The sequence below is a fragment of the Amphibalanus amphitrite genome, unplaced genomic scaffold, assembly GCF_019059575.1.
Source record: "Amphibalanus amphitrite isolate SeventyFive unplaced genomic scaffold, NRLGWU_Aamphi_draft 001659F_arrow, whole genome shotgun sequence".
NCBI classification, from domain to species: Eukaryota; Metazoa; Arthropoda; class Thecostraca; order Balanomorpha; family Balanidae; genus Amphibalanus; species Amphibalanus amphitrite.
The window spans coordinates 23,879-37,462 of record NW_024883152.1 but is presented as its reverse complement, the minus strand read 5'-3'; the positions used below and the strand labels follow the sequence as shown (position 1 = coordinate 37,462).

General features: G+C 43.9%; 1 protein-coding gene and 1 long non-coding RNA gene across 2 annotated transcripts; both read right to left on the bottom strand.

The window, feature by feature from the left end:
* Positions 1-4,139: 4,139 nt before the first annotated feature.
* On the bottom strand, positions 4,140-7,932 carry LOC122374457. The gene is made up of 2 exons (XM_043353230.1): positions 7,747-7,932; positions 4,140-5,829 (listed from the first exon to the last, which is right to left on the bottom strand). Exons 1-2 carry the CDS (start codon positions 7,750-7,752, stop codon positions 4,594-4,596), a joined length of 1,242 nt encoding a protein of 413 aa, XP_043209165.1. The 5' UTR covers positions 7,753-7,932; the 3' UTR covers positions 4,140-4,593.
* LOC122374458 lies at positions 4,140-8,608 on the bottom strand. Its single transcript, XR_006255225.1, has 2 exons — positions 7,926-8,608; positions 4,140-4,590 (listed from the first exon to the last, which is right to left on the bottom strand). It is a non-coding gene; the product is annotated as an uncharacterized LOC122374458 (long non-coding RNA).
* Between the last annotated feature and the right edge of the window lie 4,976 nt (positions 8,609-13,584).

Here is a 13,584-nt window from a genome sequence, read left to right as displayed (position 1 = left end):
TCGAGGCCAAGTTTGAGAGCATGCAGCGGAAGATCGAAGTCCTGGAAGGAGAGGTTATGGATAAGGACGTCGAGATCCGCAGTCTGCAGGAGCAGCTGGAACGCCAAGGGCAGGCCCTGGATGAGCTGCAAGAGCGGACGGAGGGAATCGACCTCAACCGTCGTCTCTCCATGCTGATCCTGGCGTGCGACGACTTCATCTCCAGAACCACCGACGAAGACGTTGAAGAGAAGGTCACCCAAGTCTTGAACCAGAGGTTCCCGTGGCTGAAAATGACGACGGCGGACATCCAGGCGGCTCACAGACTACAGGCAAATAACAAGGTGGTCGTTCGCTTTGTGAAACGTCGCATGCGAGACGCAGTCTACGACGGTCGCTTTGAACTGTTCAACGGATCAAGGCGGGAGTCGCGGGGGACATCAGAACTCTACATCACGGAAAGCCTGACGCCCAAGAACCGTGAAATATACAACCAGCTGCTGGAGGCTAGGAAACCTGCGAATGGAGGAAAAGTGGCGTCCGTCTTCAGCCGTCGCGGCATCGTCTATTGTCGGCTGGTGAAGGGAGGTCCCAACATCAGAGTGGCAGATCTCCAACAGGTGCGGCGCATCCTAAGCGGGGAGCGTGGGGACCGCGGTGATCGCGACCCGCGCCCTAGTGCGATCCCTGCTCCGCCGCGGGGCGGAGCCCACCCTCCGCCGTCGGCGAGCGCGCCTCAGCTGACGGCGGTTGCCGCCGCGGACACCGGTCGCAAAGACGTGCCTCCCGCGCCCGCGTCGGCGCCGGCCCCGGAGAAGCAAGCGGCCGTTCCTGCGCCGCCGCCGTGCCGGGACCCCTCCGGCGCTGGCCCCCCGGCCGGGGCGGGGACGGCGGCGGGGGATGGAGCGGTGCCGAAATCGGGAGCTGGGACGGGGACTGGAGCGGTAGCCAGGACGGAAACCGACACAAGAAAGGTACTGTCATAGCTCACTCCCACCTACTTTGACAACATTTTGTTTAGTCGAGATAGTCAATTTGTTTTCAAAAGCGTTTCTTGTCTACTATGTGCAAATAGGCGTGCCCAATGGCGTGCCAGTTCCTAGTAATTAAGACGTAGGAAGGCGATCGGAGCTCACGGTCACCACTTTAAGGCTAAGCAGCAAGGGAATTGGGCGTTGATCATAGTGATGTAGAGCGATGGCTGAGCGACCTCGACTTGGTCTGTCGGAGTCAGCGACGGCGGCCGTGTTTCCGGTGCGCTGTCCGGCGGCGGCCGGCGGCCGACGACGGCTGCGGCCGTGTCTGACGCGGCGTTGCGGCCCGGCTGCCGGCGGTCGCAGTGGTGGCGACTCCCGGTACCTTGCACCTTGCGCACGTCAGTTAAGTTCAGTAGTGTTCTAGGTTAAGTAAGACTACATATTCGCCATGTTACTGCCTGGAGCGATGAATATATGCTCATCTAATGAGTAGCGCTCTAGAATGACTTCTTACGATATCAGTAGGAGATTGGCTGAGCGGCTTATTAGTTGCCTTACGTGTTTCTGGTCTTTCTGGTCGTCTTTGTTATGACACTCCGGCTAGTTAGTTATTAGTTATTAGGCGATAAGTTGTCTGATAGCCGCCCGGGCTCTCTTTTAGCCCACTGTTTCTGGCAACGTGCCAGGCGAGGGGAGTGTCGGGTCTGGAAGGAGCGGATTAGTAGTCGTACCCAATCGTTGCTGTGAATCTATGTCGCGTCTACCTGTCACAGTACACACGCACACACACATACGCAAACACCCACACCCATACACTCACATATTCGCTGGTAGCTCTGGGGATGCAGCGGGGACATGCAAAAAATCAATTGGGCAACCAACAGACAATGGATAATCTAAATGTTTTGTCTATGAATTGCAGAGGCTTAAGCCAACAAAGCAAAAGACGCGATGTCTTGCACTACATTCGTAAATCCAATTTTAACGTAGTTTTCCTCCAAGATACGCATATGACATCCCGCACATTGCCGTACTTTAATAGTTTGTGGAGAGGAACTTGTTACCACTCGTGTGTTTCTTCACGTAGTCGAGGAACATGCATATTAATCGATAAAAATACACAGCACACTTTAATAAAAAATATTAGCTCAGAGTGTGGAAATTATGTGATTGTTATATGTGAAATATCAACGGAAATATTTGTTTTCATCAATATATACGGCCCCAACAGAGATAACCCAATATTTTTTGAGGAGGTATTTGCGCATCTAGAAAATATTGAGGTCGATCATATTATTCTTGCCGGAGACTTAAATTTCGTGGTAGACCCAAAAATAGACTGTCTCAATTACAAAAGAGAAAACAATGTAAACGCAAGAAAAACGTTTATGCAGCTCGCAAATAAATTTAATATAATAGATATATGGAGAAGATTGAATCCCAGTGAGCGCGAATATACGTGGGAACGCAGAAACCCATTCCAGTGTGGCCGACTTGACATATTCTTTGTCACCGATCACTCGGCAAATATCATCACGAATGCAACAATTATACCAGGTTATCGAACCGACCATAATGCTATAACTCTAACAATTAAAATAAAACAAGACTTGAGAGGGAATGGAATGTGGATGCTGAACACATCGCATCTACTCAACGAGGAATTTATAAAACGCATAAAAACTTGCATAGTAGACACTTTAAAGCAATACGCAGTGCCAACATATCACTCAGACGTTTACACCGACCACTTTGAATACTCAACTATTCAGCTGACAATAAGCGAATGTCTTTTTTACGAAACACTCCTTATGATGGTACGAGGAGAAAGTATCAAATTTTCCAAGCAACAAGCCAGACAAAAGAGAACAGTTGAAAATAATTTGAAACAAGAAGTAATCAGAGCGCAAAAACGTTATAGTGAATCCAGACTGAAGGAGGATTTAGATTCTCTTGAGTTGGCGAAATATAAATTAGAAGAAATGAGACAGCCAATGATAGAAGGACTCATTATTCGGTCCCGCGTTTCATGGTACGAACAAGGTGAGAAAAATTCTAAATATTTCCTCTCGCTAGAAAAGAGGAACGGGAAATCTAAGCATATTCAATATATAAAAGAAGGAGATCGCATTATTACTCAGACAAAAAACATTATATCAGAATTCACAGGGAATCTAGAGGCTAAATATAGCAGCAGAAAAGACGAAACAGTTGAGGAATCAGTCGTGAAGAAGAACATTACTAAGACAGTGTCTCAAAGCGATAGCTTAAGATTAGAATCGCAACTTACAATGGAAGAGTTAACTAACGCGTTACGTTCTATGAAAAGAGGGAAAACACCGGGATCAAATGGCTTTCCCGTTGAATTTTTTAGAACTTTCTGGGCAGAACTAGGGCCATTTTTACACAGAGCTTTTATCGCATCACTCACACAAGGCCAAAAATTAAATTCTCACAGAGAAGGGATAATAAAAATGATTCCCAAACAAGGTAAATCACCACATTCATTGAAAGGGTGGAGGCCGATAACATTGTTAAATGTCGACTATAAAATAGTTTCATCCGCCGTAGCTATTCGTTTCAAGAGTATAATAGACAAAATAATTAGCTCCTCCCAAACTGCTTATATATCTGGAAGATATATTGGAGAAAATACTCGCTTACTTTTTGATACAATAGAGTCAGTAAAAGAAAAGAATATGGACGCAATGATTCTAGCTGCAGACTTCGAAGCGGCTTTCGAGTCAGTATCGTGGACATATTTAAGATCAGTCCTCCGATGTCTAAAACTCGGCCCCTATTTCTTAAAAATGATTAACTGTCTGTATCTTAATCCTGAAAACTATTCCCGAATTATGATCAACGGACACTTAGGCTCAGCGATAACGTTACAGCGTGGAATCAGACAAGGCGACCCGTCTTCAGGATATTTGTTTAATATTGCAGTCGAAGTTTTAGCAGGGTTAATAAATAAATCTAAATCAATTAAAGGAGTTAATGTATCCCCAAATAAACAAATCCGAATTTCACAATATGCCGATGATACGATCTTGTTACTTGACGGAACAAGCACCTCGATATCAGGCGCCTTAGAGATATTGATGAAATTCGCTAAACTATCAGGACTGTTATTGCCATACAGGATCTAAATGGCGTTGCGTTCGATACGAATCAAACACCAAACACATTTCAACTCTTAATTTATACTGGCGATCATCTCACAAATTATACATAGAATTCATCTGAAGCGATTCTCGATCGCTTGAATCGGCGTCACTTCGTTCGAATTTCTTTCGCTTCCTTCGATCGTTTTCGCTTCGTTTTCGTAATCGTTCGATCGCTTTCGCACTTCAATTTCATAGTTTCGTGTTCAATTGTTTCGAAGTTTGCCTACGCCATTTTCGTTTGTTTCCTCTTTCTTGTTTTTCTTTCTTTCTTTATCTTTTTTGAATTTTTGTTGATTTTAAGATGCATCTCACGCATTTTAATGAAACTAAGTAACCTCTTGCAGCCAGATTTTTTCTTGTGTTTCGGGGGATCCCTCACTCCAAAATAAGCAATAAATCGATGCTGTTGCCGCAACAACACCCTCCCCTTGAAACCTCTGTCCCTGAGGTTTCAACCTTGTCATATACTGTCAGTTCAGTTTCACAATCTTCGTCACTGGGCGCTGCAGCGTTGTGCCCCGGACTTGCAGTTCCACAGAGCGAACCAATCCATCAGCGCTGTGTTTCACCCTAAGTACTCGACCCAATGGCCATTGACCTCGTGGGACACTTTCGTCAACCACTACCACAATATCGCCCACACCTAAATTTGGATTAGCTCTACTTAAATGGTGTGGCCTAGCCTGGAGCAATGGCAAATATTCGGCCCGCCAGCGTTTCCAAAACATATCCGCGTAATAAGCTGCCTGCTTCCATCTCTTACGACTGTTGCTGTCTGTTTTGTCAAAAAGATTGACGGGAACGAGGTCGTACCCTGCACCAGCGAGTAGCAGGAGGTTTGGAGAAAGTGGCTCAGTGTCAAGGTGATCAGTGGAAACTGGTGTCAGTGGTCTGCTGTTTATAATTGCCTCAACTTTGCACATGAAAGTCACCAAAGTCTCGTTTTTCATTGATGTGCTGGTTGTCATGCCTTCTAAAGGTCTTCCCAAAGACGAATGATATCTTCGCTTGCAAAACAAACACGTGCTCAAACCCCTTCGTACCGTGGCATTTCTTTCCAAGAACCACATTACATCTTGCACATCAGCCAAAACGTGTTGCCGTCCAGCGTGTCCCAGCCTTTTGTGCACGTCTTGCATGAGCATGAGCATCTCTGTGTTCTTCTCATGGGACAACATTATGATGCGATGTTTCGCGTTATAAGCAAGGTCAGCATTCTGTAATCGTTCTCCAACGCAAGATACAATTGTACAAAATAAAATCACTAAAATCACAAAATAAAGAATGTTCGGTAATTTGACATGATCGTCCGTTAAGTGCAGAGGGACGTTGTACTGACCACCTTTGTACGCAACAGAACTTTCCACCTTCCTCATCCACAAACGATCTGCGGCGGACAACTCTCTTTTCGTGCAATGCAAATGTTCCGCGTATTTATGGTTGTTTGATGACTTGCTCATTTCTTCCAGAGATTCACCTTCAGTGACAGTTGTCTTGCAAACCGTTGTAACGTCAGGTGGGCCTGCCGTCTGATTCAAACCACATATTACCCATCCGAATCTGGTCAGCGTCGCATACGGGCTACCATTGACACTTGGGATAACCCTTAATGGCTCCATTGCCAAAAACGCATTAGCACCCAACAGCAAACCAACTTCTGAAATTTCTGGTTGGGGTAAAACGATATCCTGCAAATGATCCCACTCCTCCAAATCTTCTGCTTTGGGAAACTGGCCTGCTTCAACTGGTAAGTTTGGTAGTGTATATAGTACTGGTAATGACAGATGATTTTCGCCCTCCAAATCCGTAATAGACAGGCCAGCCACTACTTGAGTCGGTACGGAAACGGCCCGATCCACTGTCGTCAGTGTCAGCTGGCGACCGGGCAAATGTCCTAAATTAAGCTTGTGCATAAGTGACGTGGATATGAATGAGTGCGTCGACCCGCTATCGAGAAAGGCGAACGTTGTGCAGTGGCCTGATGCACTCTTAGCCTTTACAGCCACAATGGGTAAAATGGCTCCACACTTCTGACTTCCCGTTGAAATGCGACACGAAGTGACCTTAGCCCCATCAGCTTCGCCTTGTGTTCCCGGCTGTTCTTGAGGCGGCACGCCTCGCAGATTCCCTGGACCATCGTGTTCGTGTAAAGCAGTTGGATGACTTCGATTGCACGTGCGACATCTTGCCGGTCTCCGGCACAAATTTTGCCTGTGACCTCTGCGAAGACACCCAAAGCAAAGCGAGTTTCTCATCACAAATGACTTCTTTTCTTCTGTAGACATTTCCTTCAGCTTAGCACACTCGGGGAGGTAATGCGAGTTGTCCCCGCAAAACAAACATGTCGAATAATCATGTGCTTGTGTCGCTGACACTAGTGACTCTTGATTTTGTACCATAGAAAATGATCCATTAATTTGCTTCTTACCGTTTCCTCGACTGCCATCGTACATGTGCTGCCCAAAAGATGCGTTTGTAGCGACTCTCGCCTCTTTCATGACAAATTCGACTAGGTCTTCAAAAACTGCGGAGCGCCCATGAATTTCTTCGAGATCATCAACACGCCTGCGCCATCTATTTAGAAGTGAGCTGGGGAGTTTTTCTGTAATATTCCGTAACGTTCGCGGATCACTAATTAAATGGCATGCATTTCCCAATGCATTTTTACAGCTCATCAGAAGAAGCGCAAATTTGTCCAAATCTTCACCATTTTCAAATTCCATCCGTTCTTCGTCATTAATTTTATCCATGAACGCCGCTGCAATAGTGCTCGGTTGACCATAACGTTTGCGTAGAATTTGCATTGCCTGCTCATAGCCATCCTCAATATACATACAACTGGCAACGATAGTGTGCGGTTTGCTTCCACTGACCAAATTTTGTTCTAGATAATGCAACTTTTCGCTGTCGTCTTCTAGCTTAGACGCAATCTTCATCTCAAAACTGCGAATAAATTGTGCAAACTGAGTAATGTCACCGCCAAATTTCTTAATTTCTATAGGAGGAAGACGCATCAATGCTGCCGTTCTTTCTCTTTCTGCCTTCAGCTCAGAATGCACATCATCTCGAGAACTTTTTAGATGCCGTTCGTTCAGCGGTAAATGGAGGCTAGGCTGTGAGCCGAGGGTCTTATCTGTCTGCGTTATGTGTGACTGTTGAATTGGGCACTGTGTATGTGTATGTGGTTGGCTCGCTGGTGCTGGGCTTACGCCGCCATTTTGACTCGTATAAGCCTGAAACGCCTGCTCCCTTGCAGCTAACTCATTTATGGTTGACTGAAGTTCTAATAATTCCTGCCCGTGACGAAGTTCGGCTATTTTACTCTCGATATATTGTTTATCTCTCAAAGATCGCATTTTTTCAACAAGTGCAGCCCTATCAGCTGCTTCTTCTGCGCGCCTAAGTTCAGAATTGGCTGAATTACAACTAGAGGACCGATTTGACACAGTAGATCTAATCTGGGATGCACTATCATCTGGCTGAATTGCAACATGCTCTGATTGAGACGCAGAAGTGCGTATCTCTAAGGCGTCGCATAATCGTTTTAGAAGTGTTTCCTTATTGCCTTTACAACTTATGCCCCGAGACCTTAAGATTGTTTTAAGTTCTGCAACCTTCAGCCCCTCCATAATACCTACTACCGAAATTTTCACAATTAATTTAGGTAGACTTAATAATTAACACCTCTGGACAACCCACGGGACGAAGCACAGGATGAAACACAGTCTGATCGGATATGGACGCCTGTAGCCGTAATGTCAATTCACAATGGTTTCTTCTTGTGCTCGTTTCAAGACCTTACCTCCTGTGCAGACCATAGGTAGCCAGACAAATCATTGCATTCTTGATACATGTGAACTTAATATGCTTAGTAAAATCAACAAGATGCCGCTTGTGGCTCGGTAAAACAAAGTGTAGCAAATCAAGCAATCGTGTTTGATCACAATATCATTCTCTTCTGAATCTTGGGAGTTTGTCACTTGCAATCTTGCTGTGAATATCTTTAGTTCACGTAAATGGGCACTTCGAAACTGTTATTGCCATACAGGATCTAAATGGCGTTGCGTTCGATACGAATCAAACACCAAACACATTTCAACTCTTAATTTATACTGGCGATCATCTCACAAATTATACATAGAATTCATCTGAAGCGATTCTCGATCGCTTGAATCGGCGTCACTTCGTTCGAATTTCTTTCGCTTCCTTCGATCGTTTTCGCTTCGTTTTCGTAATCGTTCGATCGCTTTCGCACTTCAATTTCATAGTTTCGTGTTCAATTGTTTCGAAGTTTGCCTACGCCATTTTCGTTTGTTTCCTCTTTCTTGTTTTTCTTTCTTTCTTTATCTTTTTGAATTTTTGTTGATTTTAAGATGCATCTCACGCATTTTAATGAAACTAAGTAACCTCTTGCAGCCAGATTTTTTCTTGTGTTTCGGGGGATCCCTCACTCCAAAATAAGCAATAAATCGATGCTGTTGCCGCAACAACAAGGACTAAAAGTAAATCTAGACAAAACGTCATGTCTACCAATAGGAACATTAACAACAGACCAACTATCTTCCAGGTGCCATATAAAGGTAGTGAAGGAACTCAAAATTCTTGGGATTTATTTTAGCAACAATACTGACAATATTACGCAGCGAAACTTGGAGGAAAAAGTTCATAATATTAACAGAGATATCGAACAATGGAAAAGAAGAAATCTCACCCCAATAGGGAAAATATGCATAATTAAAGCCTTACTAATATCCAAGCTAGTACACATATTTATGGCACTGCCAAATCCCCCTGCCCAACAGATAAAAGAGATTGAAACCCTTCTTTACAACTTCATATGGTGTAACAAGGGGGATAAAATAAAACGCACCAAACTCATCCAAAGGTATGAACGCGATGGACTGAAGATGGTAGATGTTAAGGCATTCATCGATAGCATGAAACTAGCATGGCTGAAGCGGTTAATGATATCTAAAGCTGAATGGACACATGTGGCGTACACACAGATACCCGATGCGACAAGATTGCTCACTTACGGGAAAGAAAAACTGTCTGTGGAAAAATCCAAGATAACTAACACTTTCTACAAAGATATCATAAACGCCCTTATGAGACTGGCTACAGTTTATAAACCAACCGCAGAAGAAATTTTATCGGAAACAATCTGGTTCTCGGATCATACTAAATTTTCCAAAACCATCATCACTGCATGGGAAAGGAAAGGACTTCGTTTTATTTGCGATTTGTTTGACAAAACAACCGAAAAATTGTATTCTAGAGAAGAAATAGAAAATAGTTATCAAATTAAAATGTCCTTTCTCTGCTACGAGGGTTTAGTACGTAGCCTCCCAAATTGTTTGCGGTCCGGTGAAAAAATAACAATTGATAATCCAAACATACCTTTTAAAATAAAATTGGTGATGAATGAACAAAAATTTTCGAAGTATGCATACAACATATTTGTTCAATCCCTTACCCAAAAACACATATCAGCCGACCGGAGGATTAAAGAAAAGTGGGTACGAGATACCGGTAGTCACATCATAGGAACGACAAAAAATGTATTACTTGCCACCATGTCCACTTATTTTATGTATTTTCATTATAGAATAGTTACACGCTTATTTCCAACAAACAAATCGCTACATCTAATGAAAATAGAGCCGTCGAGCGAATGTTCCTTCTGTCGAGAACCGATCGAAACACTAGTTCACCTCTTATGGTTCTGCCCAAAAGTTAAAATATTTATCAAAGAAGTTTTATCACACATAAAGCAAAGATATAACAAAGCTATATACGTTAACATAACAAACTGGTTCTTTCTTAACGATATGCAAAGCATAGATATCATTGTCATAACAGTTTGTAAATACGTCGTACACAGGGCCCGATTGAATAAAAGCACCCCTTCTCTCAATTTCATGCTAAATACGCTGAAGATGGAAGCGCAAAAAGAATACAATCGATATAAGTCAAAGGACAAACTGAACGAATTTCAGACAAAGTGGGGAACACTCGCACAAATTCTGCAAAGCAACTAATTGAGAAAACAAGGTCGCCGCGGCATCCCCGGAGCTTCCGGCCCACGCACCCACGCACACACACGCACGCACCTATACACACACACACAAATGCAAACACACACCCACACCCACACCCACCCACACACACACACACACCTATACACACAACACAAACATCACACACAAACACATACTCTCACATGCCCGCTTTCTCTAAGAAACGCCTCTGTTGCATAGCGTGTCCCGCCCGCCCCTAACCCAACCCGGCTAACCGGAGGCCGGCCCTATTAAGGGTCGGCCGGCCGGCCGGGCGCGCGGCTCGCCACCCTATCAGGGTGACGGGTCGCGGGCCCGGCCGGCGGCCTGGGGCATCGCCCCAGCGAGAACGAGTACATGTGGGATTCGCGGGGCGATGCGGGGCGGGGCGATTTTTGTGAACGTTTGGTGCGCTCGCATTGTGACATGCCCAATATGTGCAAGCATCCATATACATGAGTGACATGTGATTCACGATGTACGTGTACCTATACATCATATGTGCGTATATGAACGAAATAAATTAAAAAAAAAAAAAAAAAAAAGTTAATATTTTTGCATAAAATGGGTATTGAATCGATGCAACTCGTCACGGGAAGTTCAATGGTGGTCTTTGTTTTGCCCTATGTGGTCTAGAATCGCTAAAAATTGAGTTAAAAAAATTGACATCATCATTTTTGAACAGTTTTTTTCGCTATAACTTGGCAAAAAAACGAGATATCGATCTGAAATTTGGTATGTATATAGGAGAGCACAGGGTCTATCACATATATTCCGTTTTTTTTCGAAATTCGGAACAATTTTGGATTTTTATTTTTGTTTTTCTTAAAAAAAATATTTTTTTGATTTTTTGGGGTCAAAATCCCAAAATTTTGAACATCCGAGATAGCAGTTTTCTAGCGCCACTTTTTGTCTACTAGAACATATAAAGAACTTTGAAATTGCTTGATAACTGGAGATTTGGTGAGCGTTTCAAGATTGTATGTTTTTTGCTCATTTTTGCTCGAACATGACCTCAGTTTGACCTCAATAACTCCTGACCTAAGGTGACCTAAGACTTGAAATTTGGTGTGAATGTGTCAAATTGATGCCCGGGAAGGTACTGAAAATTTGGCGGTGCTGCACGCCGCCGTTTTCTTGCTATTCAGGAAAAACCACAGGGGGGGGGGGCAAAATGCCCCCTCCCCCTCCCCCAACGGGGCGAGGGTTAACCCGCGCCCCACTGGGGGGGCTATTCATCGCCACCTCCCGTTTTTATGCAATAACTTCTAAACCGCTTGACGTAACGCCGCCAAACTTTCAGTACCTTCGGCTGCATCAATTTGACACCTTGTGTCAAAATTTGAACTTCGTATCTATCATAGATCGGCCGGAAATAACGTCAGAGTGACGTCATGTTCGGCCGATTTCGACGCAAAACATTGAACCACGGGAATCGCTCTCAAGAGCTCAGTTTTTGAGCTAGATCCAATTTCTTTGCATTAGAGGACTCAGAATGGACTGCGCTATCAAAATATTATCTCGAATTTTCAAAAGTTTGAAAATTTGGAAGACTAAATATATTAAAATTCATAATTTGTATTTTCATTTTTTCAAAAACTTTTTGACTTTTCGAAAAAAAAAAAACGGAATATATATCTTAGAACACATGCTTATGACTTACTCAAGCAAGTTTTAGCCAGATATCTTCAAAAATGGCCAAGTTATACGCATTATAGCAAAAATTTCACAACTTAAAATTTTTCAAATCAATTTTTTTATGTACAAATTTGAGATCGTACACCAATATAAATAGCACCATCTTGTACCTGAGCTCAAACTGCATCCGATAGACATGTTTTTTGTTAAAAAATTTCAACTTTGAAATTTGACCTTTTATTGACCTGAAAGTGACCTGACCTCAGCTATATTCAAATGAAAATGGCTTCAAATGACACAGGCGACCCCGAATTCGAAATCTATGACCTAAATGGACCATAAAACATGTTTCACGTGACCGACTTATGACATAAGATTTCCGTGACCTATGATGACCTGACCCTGACCTTAAAAATCAAAGTACAAGTTTCGTACCCTTATGGTATCTAAAGTATCTGTTCCCGAGTGTGTAAACCAAAAATCAGCCTGCTCTGACTTGTAAGACGGTAGCCAGAGCCCAAAAAGTGAACAAGCCAAATATCGATTATTTTCACTTTGACCTGACCTGTGACGTCATCGTTGACCTCGAGGTCCATGAAATTAGGTTTCGCACGACAGTTTTTCCGGGGCTATCAGATGCCGTTTGAATTTTGACGATCTGCCGAGTAATTTCGGAGTTAGGAGGGGGGGTATTCACAGCCCCCCTTAGTGGGGCGTGTTATACACAGACCCAGTGGGGCGCGGGTTAATAACCCTATTCCTGGCGGGCTCCGCCGGGACAAGAAACTGGCGGGGGGGCCGATTCGGCCCCCCTTCAGATCTCAAAAACTACACATGGCAGCGACAAACGGTAAACGGCATCGGATACGCACGGTCAAGATCTACAATTTTTACTAAGGCCATTTTCAGGTCAGGTCAAAGATGACGTCACAGGGGTCGAAAAAGTCAAAATGGCGGCGCTAGATATGGAGAGAGTTTTTCTCGAATAACTTTCGAATTAGTCAAGATAGGAACAAACTAAGGGCATCATCGTGATCCTCTCGTCAATCCGCATCGAATGATATATATATATATATATATATATATATATATATATATATATATATATATATATATATATATATATATATATATATATATATATATATATATATGTTGACCTCGAAAGGTCAAGGTCAAAGGTTGACCTCAGGTCACGTGACCTCGAGGTCATCATGTATATCATTCGATGCCTCTTGACGAGCTGAACACAATGAGACCATCCACGCGTCTGTATCTTGTTCCTGTACGGAGTTATTGGCCAAAAACCTTTGGTGACCTTTGATGACGTCACATGACCTCACAGCTGCCCAACAGCAAAACAGACCTCAAGGTAGTGAAGGTTGATCGTATATGAAGTCATGTATGGTATATGGGGCCATTCCGACCCGTTTAGTGGTAAAAACAGGGAGTTGATTTTTCCCCCATTGACTTCCCAGTCAGCAATTTCGCTCCGATCCCAAGCGGGATATCCCAGATTTTCCCCGGGTGACCGCCCAGGAAATCCCAGTATTTCGCTTGGGAATTGAGACAAATTGTACGGGATCTCCCAATCGTTTCCAGAACGATCCCCTAGCGTCCCCCTTAAGCGATCGGCTGCAACATCCCGGGCGATCCCCAAGCCTCCAATGGTGCTTCAGCACAGCGAATGGCACGATCCCGACCGGGGTATCCCAGGATTTTCCCAAGCGAACAGTGGGATACCCCCCCCCCCCCGCCTTCGTT